We start from the raw sequence: 13,704 nt of genomic DNA, 5'->3' as shown, positions 1-13,704 counted from the left end.
GAAACTGTAGAATGAGAGTGAGGATTCAAATCTCTTAATTTCTTGTACTTTCAAGGCCCAGTTATTATTTAGTGGTTTTCTTATAACAGAATCAGTGCATGTTCATTTTGTTTTTGCTTTTTGATAATTTGTTGTGATTTTGATTCAAACCCATCTCTCTTATGGTGTTTTGACTATTTTCCCTTTCAGATGATGCAAATACCCCTGAGAAAGATGTTACTCCTGTTGGTGAGTTATCTTATATTTATTCCACTCTTAAGACTACTAACATATGCATCATTATTTCTATTATTGGTGTTCAAATGTTCAGAATTTGGGATAAAAATGTTTGTCACCTAAATCTTTTCCCAGTAATTAGATGGTTGCAAAAATATATAAGGCCTCTTTTGTTATTTTCTTTCTTAAGGACATGAGTACATTGAAGAAATCACAGCAGACAGTGGCAAAGTCGTCAGCTTCAATTGCAAACTGTGTGATTGCAAATTTAATGATCCATATGCCAAAGAAATGCATCTCAAGGGCAGGCGCCATAGGCTTCAATACAAGGTAATATCATAATAATATTTTTTCTGGCATATATATATATATATATATATGTGTGTGTGAAGGACGATGTTTTATTATGGATTTGTTAAATAATTTACTTTTTCATTTCAACCTCCTGATGATTTAAACTTAAGAATTATTACAATCTGTACACATTTCATTTAAATATAAACAAAAGAAACAGATAAATAGCATTTAAATGCTTGTGATAATTTAAAGGGTGCCTTTTTAGTCTACTATCAAACTCAAAGATCATACTTAACAGAATTATTCTACTTCCTGCCTGTTTTCATTTATCTCCTTGATCAACTTATCTACATGTCATCATCTGTCTGCTCAGTAACTGATACATTTGATTTTGTTGTTCATGGCATTACTGAAAAACAAAATTTTGGTAACTCTGTGTTTTGGTGTGTGCCCTTAGAATTAATTTAAAAGTAGCCGGCAGTTTCTATTTGTTCTTTTTTTCTAAGGAATGGGGAATGGGTCTTTGAAATGGAGGGAGATATAATAATGATAATATTGAAAAATTGTTATTGTACATAGTATGGAAAATATAATAGATTGTCTGTAATACTCCTTTACCTCATGGAATGCCTCGGCAACGGTATCTCAGGATGTCGTGAGGAAGGACATAATTTATATTTTTAACGCCTGTTGAGGCTCGGGTAACTGATGTTTAAAAAAAAAAATCTCAGACACTTTCAAAAAAGATGATTTACAGGCCTGAGTGAGCCAAGATAGAGAGAGAATATGTGAGAGGGAGAAAGATTTAATTACATAGAGGTAAGCACAAAGGACGAATATGGTGATTACGAAATAAACTAAATAAGTTATTTCTCTTAGACCATAACAGGTATGCAAGTTATCTTTACTGTCAATTTAGTCTTCCAAAATTCAAGGTAAACTCTGGCTTCATGTAACTTATGAATGTGAAGATCTTCTTATCCATCAGTGGATGTAGGTCAAAATCAGTCATTGTTATTTTTGGAACAGGAATTCTTGTTAATGATTTCAGTTAACAACCTGGGTGGGGTTCCTACCTCCCATAGTAGGCTGGGAGGTACTTATTGTGTCTTCTATCCCCCTAAATCTGTTTTCCAACTTGCATTCTGTCTTTGTCTTGGAATGAGATTGCTTGGTTTTGTTCTGGCTGGGAGGGAAACAGTCAAATGCATAGTTTTTGTTTTGGGAGATGATATTTTTTTCCTTGTAAATCATCTCTCTGTTAATGTATTATTATATTTGTTATAATTTATAATGTGAGCATTTGAGTGTATTCCTCTTAGTGGGGGCCGTGCTTGTGTCAGATGAAACTTATTGGTGATCTCAAACTAAGTACATTGGTGGTATGCTCTTGGAATCTACATCTGATCCCTATTTGTTCCCAGTTCCCCTTTGTCTTACTTTTTCTTGGATGCTTTAATTGTAATTCTAGAACTTTTTACTATCCCATTTTCTTCCTTTTTACTAGCGCTGATATAATATAAATGTGTTGCAAGCGCCGTAAAACCCTTAAAAACAAACAAAACAATCAGTTAACAACGTTTTTCAAAAAATCTTATTTCATTTTAGAAAAAGGTGGATCCCAATCTACAGGTAGAGGTAAAGCCTAGCATTAAAGTCAGAAAACTACAGGAATACAAGATAAAAATGCAGGCTCGAAAAGAAGAGTTTTGGCGTAGGAAGGAACAACAGGAACGTCTCAGAGAGAAGATGAGGTGAGAGTAATTTGGAATATTGTTTAATCATATTTAAATAATAGTCAGGTTGATGGCCAGACTTGCTCCGATCAACAAATATACAATCCTGAGTGTAAGAAAAAAAATTCAGCTTCCACCAGAATCATTATTAATACATTTACAGCTCAACTTTTCCGGGCCAGTGTAATTCCAGGATTTTTAAAATTTTCATTGGTTCACAGCTGATACGTGAATATGGATTTAAATGATTCACAACTATTTTCAGGTTAATTCTGGTTTCGTGTTATTGTGAAGTAAAGATAAGTTTGAGATTTGGTGTGGAAAAAAAACTTTTTGAAATTGAACATTAATAAATCAATGAAATGATTATTGACTTTTGAAAGATAAAAAATTGACCATTAGCCATTAGTATAAAATGGTTAAAATGACCATTAGTATAGCTGCCAACCCTCCCTGAAAATGCGTGAGTCTCCAGGGATTATTGACCATCTCCTGTCCTCTAGCCGGTCATTAAAATCTCCCAGTTATGGATATAATTTTTTTATTTTTTTTGGAAAATCCCATTTCAGTATTGGTAATTTATAGCACTTCTCTATTAACAGCCCCATATATATTGCACAGGAATACGGGAAATATTTGATTGTAAACTGTCTCTTTAATTTCAGTTGCTCATGAAAGACCAGTTTTTCACTAATACCTTTTCCCAATAGCTCAGTTGGTAGAGCACTCACTTCAAACACAAAAGGACCAAGATAAATTCCTGGTGCAGTTGAGATTTTTTCTGACCCCCATGTCCACCCAACAGTGAATGGGTAGCTGAGTCTGTTAGATTTGGTGGAAAGTACTTTGCGATAGCCTATCCAAAGGATAGCAAGAAATTGCTATTGTCCATTTCACGCTATAGAAACCAGGATAAACTCCAGCTCCATGGGCCCAATGGCTCTGAAGGACTACTTACCTTTTCATTTTTAAAAATTCGGCATAAATGAATATTTAGATAAAGCATTTATAGTGGTAAAATATTGCACAAGAAAGATCTTTTTACAAACTTTTCTCATATTTTGTGAATGAAAAGCTTTGTAGAAAAGAATTTGATTTTAATCCTCTCAAACAAAAGGCTAGTGTATAATTATTCTGAAAAATAAATAAATAAATTTGTTATTGCATTGAAAATTAAATTTTTATATTTTTATCCGAAGACTCACAGGCACAATTTAACAGCCACTGAACAGCAAACAAAAATACAAACCTAAATCTTTCATCACTGTTATACATATAATATCAACCGCGTTTACTTATTTTGTACTCTCTTGCAGAATGGAAGATGACATTTATTGGGGTCATCGCCGTATGGAAATGATGGGTGGTCCTATGCCTCCAGAATTCATGGATTGGCAACGTTTTGGCCCAATGGGTCCCATGATTCGTGGTCCTTTCCCTATGCCTCCTGTGGTATGTAGTATTTTGTTTCAATATCCTCTTCGATCTCTATAAAACCCGTAGAAGTTATATGGGTTACAAAATACTATTGGCCCTTTGACTCCACAGAGATAAAGGTTTGAATTACCATTAGCAATAATAATTCCTTAAATTAAACAAAAATTTGGACATTTGTATATATTTGTTAAAATATTGTACTATGTGCATTAAGTTGTTATCTGTATACAAAAGATGTTTTCTAACAATGTTAAAACAACATTATGGCTTTGTTTTACAGATGCGAAGACCAGAATCATCAGATGACAGACATGTAATGACAAAGCACCATGCTATTTATCCAACAGAGGAGGAGGTAAATATTTAGCATTTATGAAGATATAAAATTGGGGGCCTCAATAGTTCAGTTAGTAATGCACTCGCATCACATGCAAAGGGATTGAGATTGATCTTGGTGAAGTCGAGATTCCTTTCTGATCCCCCTGTCCACCCATCAGTGATTGGGTAGCTCAGTCTGTTTGATCTGGTGGGAAGTTCCTTTGCAATAGACTAGCGTCCGATCCAAAGGGTAGCAAGCATTTGCTTTTGTCTGTTTCACGCTTTAGAAACTAGGATACTCCCCGGCTCCATAGGCCTAATGGCTCTGAAGGACTACATGAAGATAACATATAGGAAACAGATATGTCAACTCCATTCTTTTTTCAAATTGCTGGTTTTTGGCACTGGCCTCTGGCGACAGCAGATGTGTGTGCTCGACATGCACACTTGTAAACAAATTTCTTTTTAATGAATAAAGTATTATATCTTATCCTGCCAGGTGCTTGAAGTATGTAACTACATAAGAAACGTTGTAATGCTTCTTAAGTCATTTTATTACCCATTGTCTTTAGAGATTTTTCTTATATTGAGGTAATTATCGTTTTATGCCATTAAGACTGAAAGTATTTAATATTGTCATCTTGTCACAATCCTATTGCAGTTGATGTCTGTTCAGAATATTGTCTCTGCTTGTGAAAAATCATTGAAACAAGTGTCAGATTTCCTGGCGGACAGGTATGTATACCACACATCATGTCCAGTTATGTTTTATTCTTATCATTGTCCTAATGATTTTGCCTTTGAAACAATTTTAATTCAATCTCTTATTTTTTATATTAAATCTATTGATGCCATAAAATTTATTTCATGAAGTTTGCTTTCTTTCTTTCAGCATTTTTAACCTGGTATTTTCAATTTGTGTGTTTTCACTAAATATTTGATTCAGCTTGGCAACTTGAAGGATGAAAATATAAAAGCGTTGATTGAGCTTTTGAGCTTTATATAGCGCATTATCCACTAAATGTGCTCAAAAAGCTGTACAAGGGATCCCTGGTCAACAGCAACATTTAACATGTAGGACGGGACATAACGCCTGTTAGGCGATATTACAATTTTTCGGACAAAGACAACGCTGTTAATGGCCAGGTACTCATTTTCCACCTGAGTACGGTGAGAGAATGTGAGAAAAGAGCCTTTTCCAAGGACTCAACTACGTGCCGAGCGCGAGGCTCGAACCCAGGACCTTCCGATCCGAAAGCGAGTGTCATACGACTAGACCACATAGCCGGTATAAGTGTCATATTGATACAATTTTACTGGTTTCAATAATGTATCAATTGGATCATTGGAAACAACGATTTAACTTTAAAATCTAAATTGACATTAAAAGGAAATAATATGAAGTTGCATGTTCTTTTCAAATAAAAATTAATGTGAAGAAATATTGAGCTGTAATAAATAAAAAAGACAAATGACTGTTGAAGTTTTGGGTTTCCCCTTTATAAGAGCAAAGGATTTTACACATAAGAAAGCAGGAACAAGTAGATGGTGTTAAGAAAAAGAGAAGAAAATGTTAAAGAAAGAATTATTTAGGGATCATATCTTGTTCAAATAAGGTTGTGTCATGTCCAATGAAAGAACATGATTTTAGAACAGTACCAAGTTTTTGAATTCGCATATTTTGTAGCTGTGAAAACATGTAGATTTTCCAGAGAAAGCAAATTCATATTTTATTATTTGTTTACAGTGATGCTCCTGTGAAAGAGAAGGAAGACAAAAAAGCTGCAGATGGAGATGTCAAAATGGAAGAAGATGGGTGAGTCCTATAGTAAGGACAAAGTAATGGTGACATGAATAGTTATTGACATCTTTTGAGATTTTGCACTGGATCTCTTTATCAATGGAGGACGTTGGTTGCCACATGAGATGAAGCATTGGTGCCTCATGAGATGAAGCATTTCACGTAATCTACCTTCTCCCCCTTTCTCTTCCTCCCTCTCTGTTTTTCTCTCTCTCTCTCTCTCTCTCTCTCTCTCTTTCTCTTTCTCTCTCTCTCTCTCTCTCTCTCTCCTCTCTCTCTCTCTCCTCTCTCTCTCTCTCTCTCTCTCTCTCTCTCTCTCTCTCTCTCTCTCTCTCTCTCTCTCTCTCTCTCTCTCTCTCTCTCTCTCTCTCTCTCTCTCTTTTATTTTTTTAATTTAATACAAATATTGAAAGGGTTAATTGTCATTTTGTGTGCTCATCCAGGGATAAAAAAGATGATGCAACTTCAAATCGTGTGCTGAAGGGTGTTATGCGTGTAGGAGTACTTGCCAAGGGTTTACTTCTTCATGGAGACTTAAATGTAAATCTTGTCGTCCTCTGCTCTGAAAAACCCACTCGTACCATGCTTGAAAGAGTTGCTGATTCTCTTCCTAAACAATTGGCTGTGAGTATCTATGTTTTCAGTTATCTTTTTAATTAAATTATGTTCCATGAGGTATTTAACATTATAATTGACAGTGCTTAGAATAATGCCAACTAAGCCTGCTTTAAGAATTAATAGTTTTGTGGAAAAAAAATATGTTTAAGCTCTATTTTCTTGTTATGTTAAGTTTAGTCATACATACTGCCATGCAGAATCACTCTTCTTGATCCTGTGTTTGTTTCTTAACATTCTTTATTCAAGGCAGTGTCAACTAGAAAACATTGGGGTTTATTGGGGTTTTATGTTGCTTTTTTTCTTAGCCTTTAGCTTTCCAGTCCTCATTCTGTTTGTGGTGAGAATGTATTAGTATTGGTGACACTGATGTCTCAAATAATTAGATTATGTTGGCTTTAGAATACAAGATCAGAAATAACTTTAGATCGAAACATATTTAGTGAATTAATATAATGTGATTTGGTTAGACTTTTGAAGAAGATAAGAAAGTGAAGGGTAGGGTAAATTATATTGAATCAGAACAACGAACATTGTATATATTTTTAGAATAAAAATCGTTTCATCAACAGAGTGAACAAAAGATTTGAAATTAAAAAGTATAAATAATGGGTATGACAGGTATGATGATGTGCAAGAATTTTTTACCCCTCTCATGCCACTAATTAGCATTATGCAGTTCAATTATTGGACCGAATTAATCAAAATACCCTAATTGCTTTAACTCATTCAACCCTAACACCTTGTATTTGGCCCTGGTTACTTTTACCTAATCATTAAATACATTTTCTTAGTTATAGAAATATTATTAAAGTTACTGTTTTTATTTTTTACATGAAATTGGTAGTTGAATAAAACTATGTACATGGCAATATTCTTTTGCCATGAGTAAATGAGCATATTTCTTTTTTCAATTTTGAAAAGTAATAAAAGTTTTCTAGGGAGAGCGGACAGCTCTGAGGTAGAGGGCTTGGGTTGAGTGAGTTGAGATATCCTAACTGCTAGTCATTGACATGATCATCACCCTATTTGTTCTTTCACTGTCTTCAATTTGATGTCATTTTAAGGTTGATGTGAATTATTGTATTGAAACAAGAAACAAACATGAAAATATGTTTTGCTTCATTGCATAGTTGTATGCATATATGGTCACTTTTTCCTCCAACCAGAATGTGACAAAAGAGGAATATGAGGTTCGTCGCTGTGTAGAGGAAGCGGCAATCATCGTGAGCAGTAATTCTGAGCCACCCACAAATTGCACTATCACTCTCACTTCTCCTGTGATGAGAGAAGCCAATCTTCCTGATGGAGGTAACATTTCTATTTCTTATATATAGGACTGCAGACTTTTTTAAGTATGGTATACTTGTCGAGCAATTTATAAGCTACACTATCTCACATTGACCTCTCCTGCATATTTGTTTGGGTTGTGGGATGAGCAAAGAGCTTAAGGGTCAGGGTTGGAAATTGTCTCTTCATTTATGTAAACGGATACCAAATGCATAGTAGACTGGTCATGTTTTTAGCTCTTAATAGTGTGTCGGTGAAATACAGGGTGTTTCAAAATGACATTACAATTTTAAACACTTATTCTTGTCTTTGAGATCTAAAGTAAACAAGCTGAGGATGTAAACTAGAATAAATATTGAGCATTTGAAGTAACATCAGTTTTTTTTTTTTTTTACCTTCGCTTAATAGAGGGGGATATTTTTTGTTTACTTTGGCTCTCAAATAAGTATTTAAAGTTGTTTTTCTCTTTGAAAGACCTAGTATTACCAGATCTGCAATTAATAATGATTTTTCTCCTAACTGTATATGTAACCCAGTTTTTGTATTCATGAAGGGAAATAGAAAAAAAAACAGGGTGGATTTTGATTTTTCACTGATAAAATCATTTTTTAAAAAGTTTTGTTTGATATTTGTACGATATGACAAGCCAAAACTTGTAATGCAACTTTCATAACAAAAAGATATCACCTTGCCTCGATGGAATCCAGAGGTGTACTTTTATCTATACTGTACTGCCATATGGTTTTGATGGTTTGTTTTTTTATGGTGGCTTGGTAAGGAATTAAGAGAAACTGGATCTGTGACAATTACCATATTACCATATATAAACATCTTTGAGTACCGCATAAGGCTTCAGATGTTGCAGGGAATGGTGACTATCATGGAAAAGTGATATTGATAAATGTAAGAAATTCCATAGCCATAACAATGAAAAGAATGTCATGCCAACAAGGTCAGATTTGATTCTGATCCAATTCATGCATTTCATCTCATTTATTGTTATTACTTTATAATGTCATGACTTTAAGAGAGGTAAATATCAATGAATTTCATATCAAACAAAACTTCAATGGTTTTTATTTAATTTGAATAAGAAAAATGTGTTATTTCTTAAATGATTGTTCATTTAAAATCATTTTGATGGCCTTGGGTGAAAACTGTTTGATTTGGGAAAATCCGGACTCTGCAGGAGATTTGAATAAAAAAACAATGATACAATGATCAAATGGAATGAACGGTTTTGTCTAGTTTCAAAATATAGCATTTTATCCAAATACATGTAGATATGGTGCCATCTTGGCCTATTGTTTAGAAAACCGCTTATTCTTTGAATTGAACAGTTTATGACTGAAGCCATTGATTTGTTGATCAATTGAAATTAAAGCAAAAAGCATCCTGTATTTTGAAATTTTAATGAGTTTTCATGTTATTGAATTACTCGTGAAAGACTAAAAGTTTGGTGAATCATATTAAAACCTCCTTCTAATACGAATTTAGGGGACTGCATTATTTTAAAATTAATCCGTTGAAGCAAGAAATTGTCATGTATTGCTGAATAGGATAACTGGGACATATATGATGGAAATAGATATGTTGCAACTGGTGAATTTATTTAACAAGTTGATTGGTTAATTCATTCTTCATTTTTAAACAAATATCTAGGACATGATCATTCTACTCATTATTTTCCTTAACTATCACCAATTGCTTGCTTCCCCCTTGACACTTTAAGCTCATTGTTATATTTTATCTTAATGCTCTCGCTATAAATATTGCACACAGATTATTAAGTACCCACAGGTGTGATTGAAAAACTCATGGAACGTGGAAGGATTTTTGACCATTCAGATTGGCTTTTGGGAGCACAAGAACAATCCTCTTGATGCATTGTTTTGTTTCGTTATCTTGTTGAAATTCTTGTTTTTAAATGGTTTTATTGCTCATGTGCAGCCCTTTCTTTTCTTTTCTTTATTTGCCCCTAGTTGAAATTTTAGACAATTGATCAATATTGATTTTTAAAATCTCTTTTCTTTCTACCCATTGTTAAGAAAGAGAAGGAACAAGTAACAATATTTTCAAGTTTTTAAAAATTGATAAAAATGGCTCTCTCTAAGAGTTGAAAAACAGCCTAAAAGGCTATCTCTCTAGTTTAAAACGGTGCTTGGCTTTGGTACTTTAAAAAAATTTTTTTTTTTTGGATGGGGATGTTTGTGTTGTTATTTGTATAAATTGTATCTTGATAGAGGCATTATTGTGCTCCTAAACCCACATTTTATGTGCTGTAATGGTCAAACACCCATTCCTGGCAGTCCAGTGATACGAAGTACTTCGCCTTTCTTTAGAGACTGTTAGCGTCAAAGATCCTCCTGATGTCCTCGACAGGCAGAAATGCCTTGATGCTCTAGCCGCTCTTCGACACGCTAAGTGGTTCCAGGTTTGGCACTTTTCTTTATACTTTGCAGCCTTATGAAGTTAGTATTAGTTGTCAAATGAAAATAATGATCTGGGTGGAGAGATAGAAGGTGTTATTTGATCTTAAACAAAAATATTGTACTTAGTATAGGGTTGTTAGAATGTGTTCTGTAAATTAAATGATAAATCATTGCAGTAATACCGTCAGCTTTATTGTTCTTATGAAAGTGCATTCTGTTATTATATTTTCATATTCTTTTGGGTTAAAATTTTTTTTTTTTTTTGCAATGTTGACTATTGGAAGAACATGTTTTGAATTGAAACGAATGAACTATGAACTATGCGAGGAACTTTTTTATTGGCTGATCTCTCATGTTCCAATCCTGTTTATTGGGCATATGTTTTTCAACCATATGTTTCATGCTTCGTACATGATCCATACAAATGTATAATGACTGCCTTTCTCTGACATTAGTCAACTCTTAACTGATAATCGTTGGTGAGACATGAGCACAGGTCTAAAGCAAAGAGATGTACATGAGGCTGGAAAGTCAGATGTTAGAATTCCATCATTCAAGTGTCACGCCATTTTTCACAGATAATGTATATATTGTTTATAGAATATATTAAACTAATTCTGTATATACATGAGTTTAATATGCATTGACTTAGTTTCAGATTTAATTAAAATTAGTGATGTCAGTGTTTTGAAACAACTTTCACTATAAAAGGTTTAGTATTAATTTACTATAATTTTTTTTTTTACCTATTTCAGGCTAGGGCGAATGGGTTACCATCTTGTGTTATCATCATACGCATTTTAAGAGACTTGTGTCATCGTGTTCCTGCATGGTCACCACTAAATGAATGGGTTAGCAGCATATTTAATTTCATATTCTTAACTGTTTCTTAGTCTTCAGGTTATCATATATGATTTTCTTAATTTTGTAATCAAATTAGACATTTTCCACCACTGCCGTTTGTTATCGCAGTTTCTTATTAATCTGTTTAAAATTGCAGTGGTTTGGGGTTTTTTTGTATTGTTTATTTTTTTTTCTTATTGTTTATAAAAAATGTTATGATTTTGCACATTGTCCTGTTCATAATTCCAAATGTAAAAGAGCAAAACATCTTTCTTAAACTATTTTTTATTTTCAAAGAAACTAACTGATCTCTGTTGTCTGTCTTGTTTTATTGGAATTAAGGGCTTGGTGGTTTAACCTAACAATTTATATGTGAGCACAGTATCATTACTTGTCAGTATTTATCTTTTAACGTCAATGAGCAAAATTAACTTAATTTCTTCTGATTAATTGTAACTAATCAAATATGAATCAATATACAAACATTTAGGCACACATTTGTTAAAACAAAAATAATTGACTCTCTCATAAATAAGAGGTGTAATAATATCTTGCTTTGAAGCAATTGAAAGATGAGTGTGTCCCAAGCAATGATAAAATGATGATAATTTTTTTGCACATTTAAATAGTAGGTTATTTATATTTTATATTAATAACAGTGGTCACTTTTAATTAACTTGTCTACACATTAGGCGACTTCCTGAAAACCATGGACATAACAGCCTAGTTTAAGTACCAGAAGACCAAAATTTCAAAATCACTTTTAACATGAGTTTTAGTCCATTTAATGTTTGCTGGGTCAGGAAAATCAATTTGCTTCTTCACCTTTCTTTGATTGAAGATGAATTAATGAAATACAATGGAAGGAAAATGTTAAGGGAAAATATTTCTCACGTAGTTTGCCATTTCTGTTCATAATAATCTCTTCATTAAATTCTTGAAAGGGTGTACCTTTTGGTGTAGGATCTTAAAACACTGATTGTCCCATAGACCTGACAGACAACACAAATGATGTTTTGAAAGTGTCATTTCATAAGATGAGAGTCGTCATCCAGGCCAGAGTATACAAGAGAAAACCAGCAGTAGCAGCTGCATACACACCTGATTCACTATTTTAGGCATACACACCTGATTCACTATTTTAGCTCACTCAATCCTAGAGTTTTTTTATACTTTTCAAAATTGGAAAATGTATTAAAAATGAATATGTGCATAGATAGTTTTATTCAACTACCATTAACATGTAAAAACTAAAAACATTAGCTTTGACACTACGCATATAATTTGTCTCATAAAAGTGTAATAAATAGTTATGGGGTAAAAGTAACCCAGGTAAACTACGGATATAGTCGGTGTTAGGGTTGAGTGGGTTAAGTCAGACTCCCATTGCCCAATCTGCTATGTGCTCTGTAAGAGGATAGTTTTGATTTCCTCATGGCAGCTGTCGATTTAGACAGAGACCACTGCTTTTGAATTATTTTTGGTAAAATTATGTGTAGATGTTAATGTCAAAATGAGCAGGAAAAAATGACTGTCTAATTGTCAAGGGTTATTCATTTATCTTTATCTACTCCTTCTTTACATAAACAAATTTGTTTTACAACTTTGTTTAAAATTCAGGCAATGGAACTGTTGGTAGAGAAGTGTGTGAGTACAGGAGGAAATGCCATGGCTCCAGGAGAAGCTCTCCGCAGAGTATTTGAATGTATTGCTTCTGGAATATTGTTGCCAGGTCAGTTTGTATTGTCCTTGTCTGCTGCTCTTGAGTAGAATAAAATTGGAACTTTGTCATATGATGAGCTTTTCTGTTTATAATGGTTTGAACATTTAATATAGTTGTGCTTGAGAGTCTTTTCTGATAAAGAATTATTTAGCTTATTATTTTAATTCTCAATGAATATTGACATCACAAGTCCTTCCCTTCAACTCTTAGAGTGGGTAAGGCTTAACATCTACATGAGTCTAGAACGAAAACAGAAACTAGAATAATCCAATTATAACATCCTGCTCATCTGAGGAAACAGTGAAATTCGACAAAAAGATGAAGGAAGACATTACATTTCATTTTATCTGGATCAAATTTTTACAAGACATATTTTGTTGACCAAATTTTCAATCTGCCTGTACACTGTTGTTAAGAAAAAGAATCAGCCATCTTCTTGAATTGTTCATTAGTCTCTTTGAAAAAGAAGTGGTTTATTTGACATCAATTTAAAGTCTGCTGACTTTCAGGAAAGTGTGAAATATTTTTCATAAGGTATCAATCAAAGGGGGTAGAAGTGGCCGATTGGTTAAGGCATTACACTGTGATTAGGAAGGTCTTGGGTTCGAGCTCCACTTCAGGCATTTTCGTTTTTTTCCTTGGGCAAGATTATTAACCCCCAATTTGCTCACTTGGACATCATGGGTGATTCTTGTTGACATCAGATGGGTGGGGTTCCTGACCTTCCATAGTGGGCAGGGAGGTACATACTGTGTCTTCTATCCCCCTATGTCTGTTTTCCAACATGCTTTCTGTCTTTGTCTTGGAATGAGATTACTTGGTTTTGTCCTGGCCCTGGCTGAGAGGGAAACAGTCAAATGTATAGTTAGTTTTGGGAGATGATATTTTTTTCCTTGTAAATCATCTCTCAGTTAAGCACTGTATTATGTTTTGTTTTATGTATTATATATGATTTGTAAACATTTGAGTGTATTCCTCTTAGTGGGGACCTGTGCT

At 33.7% G+C, this 13,704-nt stretch overlaps 1 protein-coding gene across 3 annotated transcripts in view; it reads left to right on the top strand.

The window, feature by feature from the left end:
- LOC144966360 (zinc finger RNA-binding protein-like) overlaps positions 1–13,704 on the top strand; it is a 31,848-nt gene that overhangs the window by 13,546 nt on the left and 4,598 nt on the right. For all 3 annotated transcript variants that reach the window (XM_078902695.1, XM_078902697.1, XM_078902696.1), the window contains exons 9-20: positions 190–228; positions 407–546; positions 2,122–2,267; positions 3,566–3,701; positions 3,967–4,041; positions 4,666–4,739; positions 5,752–5,820; positions 6,249–6,429; positions 7,590–7,731; positions 10,053–10,144; positions 10,898–10,993; positions 12,606–12,717. In XM_078902695.1, the coding sequence (XP_078758821.1) occupies positions 190–228; positions 407–546; positions 2,122–2,267; positions 3,566–3,701; positions 3,967–4,041; positions 4,666–4,739; positions 5,752–5,820; positions 6,249–6,429; positions 7,590–7,731; positions 10,053–10,144; positions 10,898–10,993; positions 12,606–12,717 (1,302 nt within the window). The remainder of the gene's footprint in view (positions 1–189; positions 229–406; positions 547–2,121; positions 2,268–3,565; positions 3,702–3,966; positions 4,042–4,665; positions 4,740–5,751; positions 5,821–6,248; positions 6,430–7,589; positions 7,732–10,052; positions 10,145–10,897; positions 10,994–12,605; positions 12,718–13,704) is intronic.

This window comes from Berghia stephanieae, chromosome 2 (genome assembly GCF_034508935.2).
Source record: "Berghia stephanieae isolate SIO BIC M18660-M18661 chromosome 2, UCSD_Bste_1.3, whole genome shotgun sequence".
NCBI classification, from domain to species: domain Eukaryota; kingdom Metazoa; phylum Mollusca; class Gastropoda; order Nudibranchia; family Aeolidiidae; genus Berghia; species Berghia stephanieae.
Note: the sequence above shows the minus strand (reverse complement) of the source record. Positions and strands in the feature narration are given on the sequence as shown.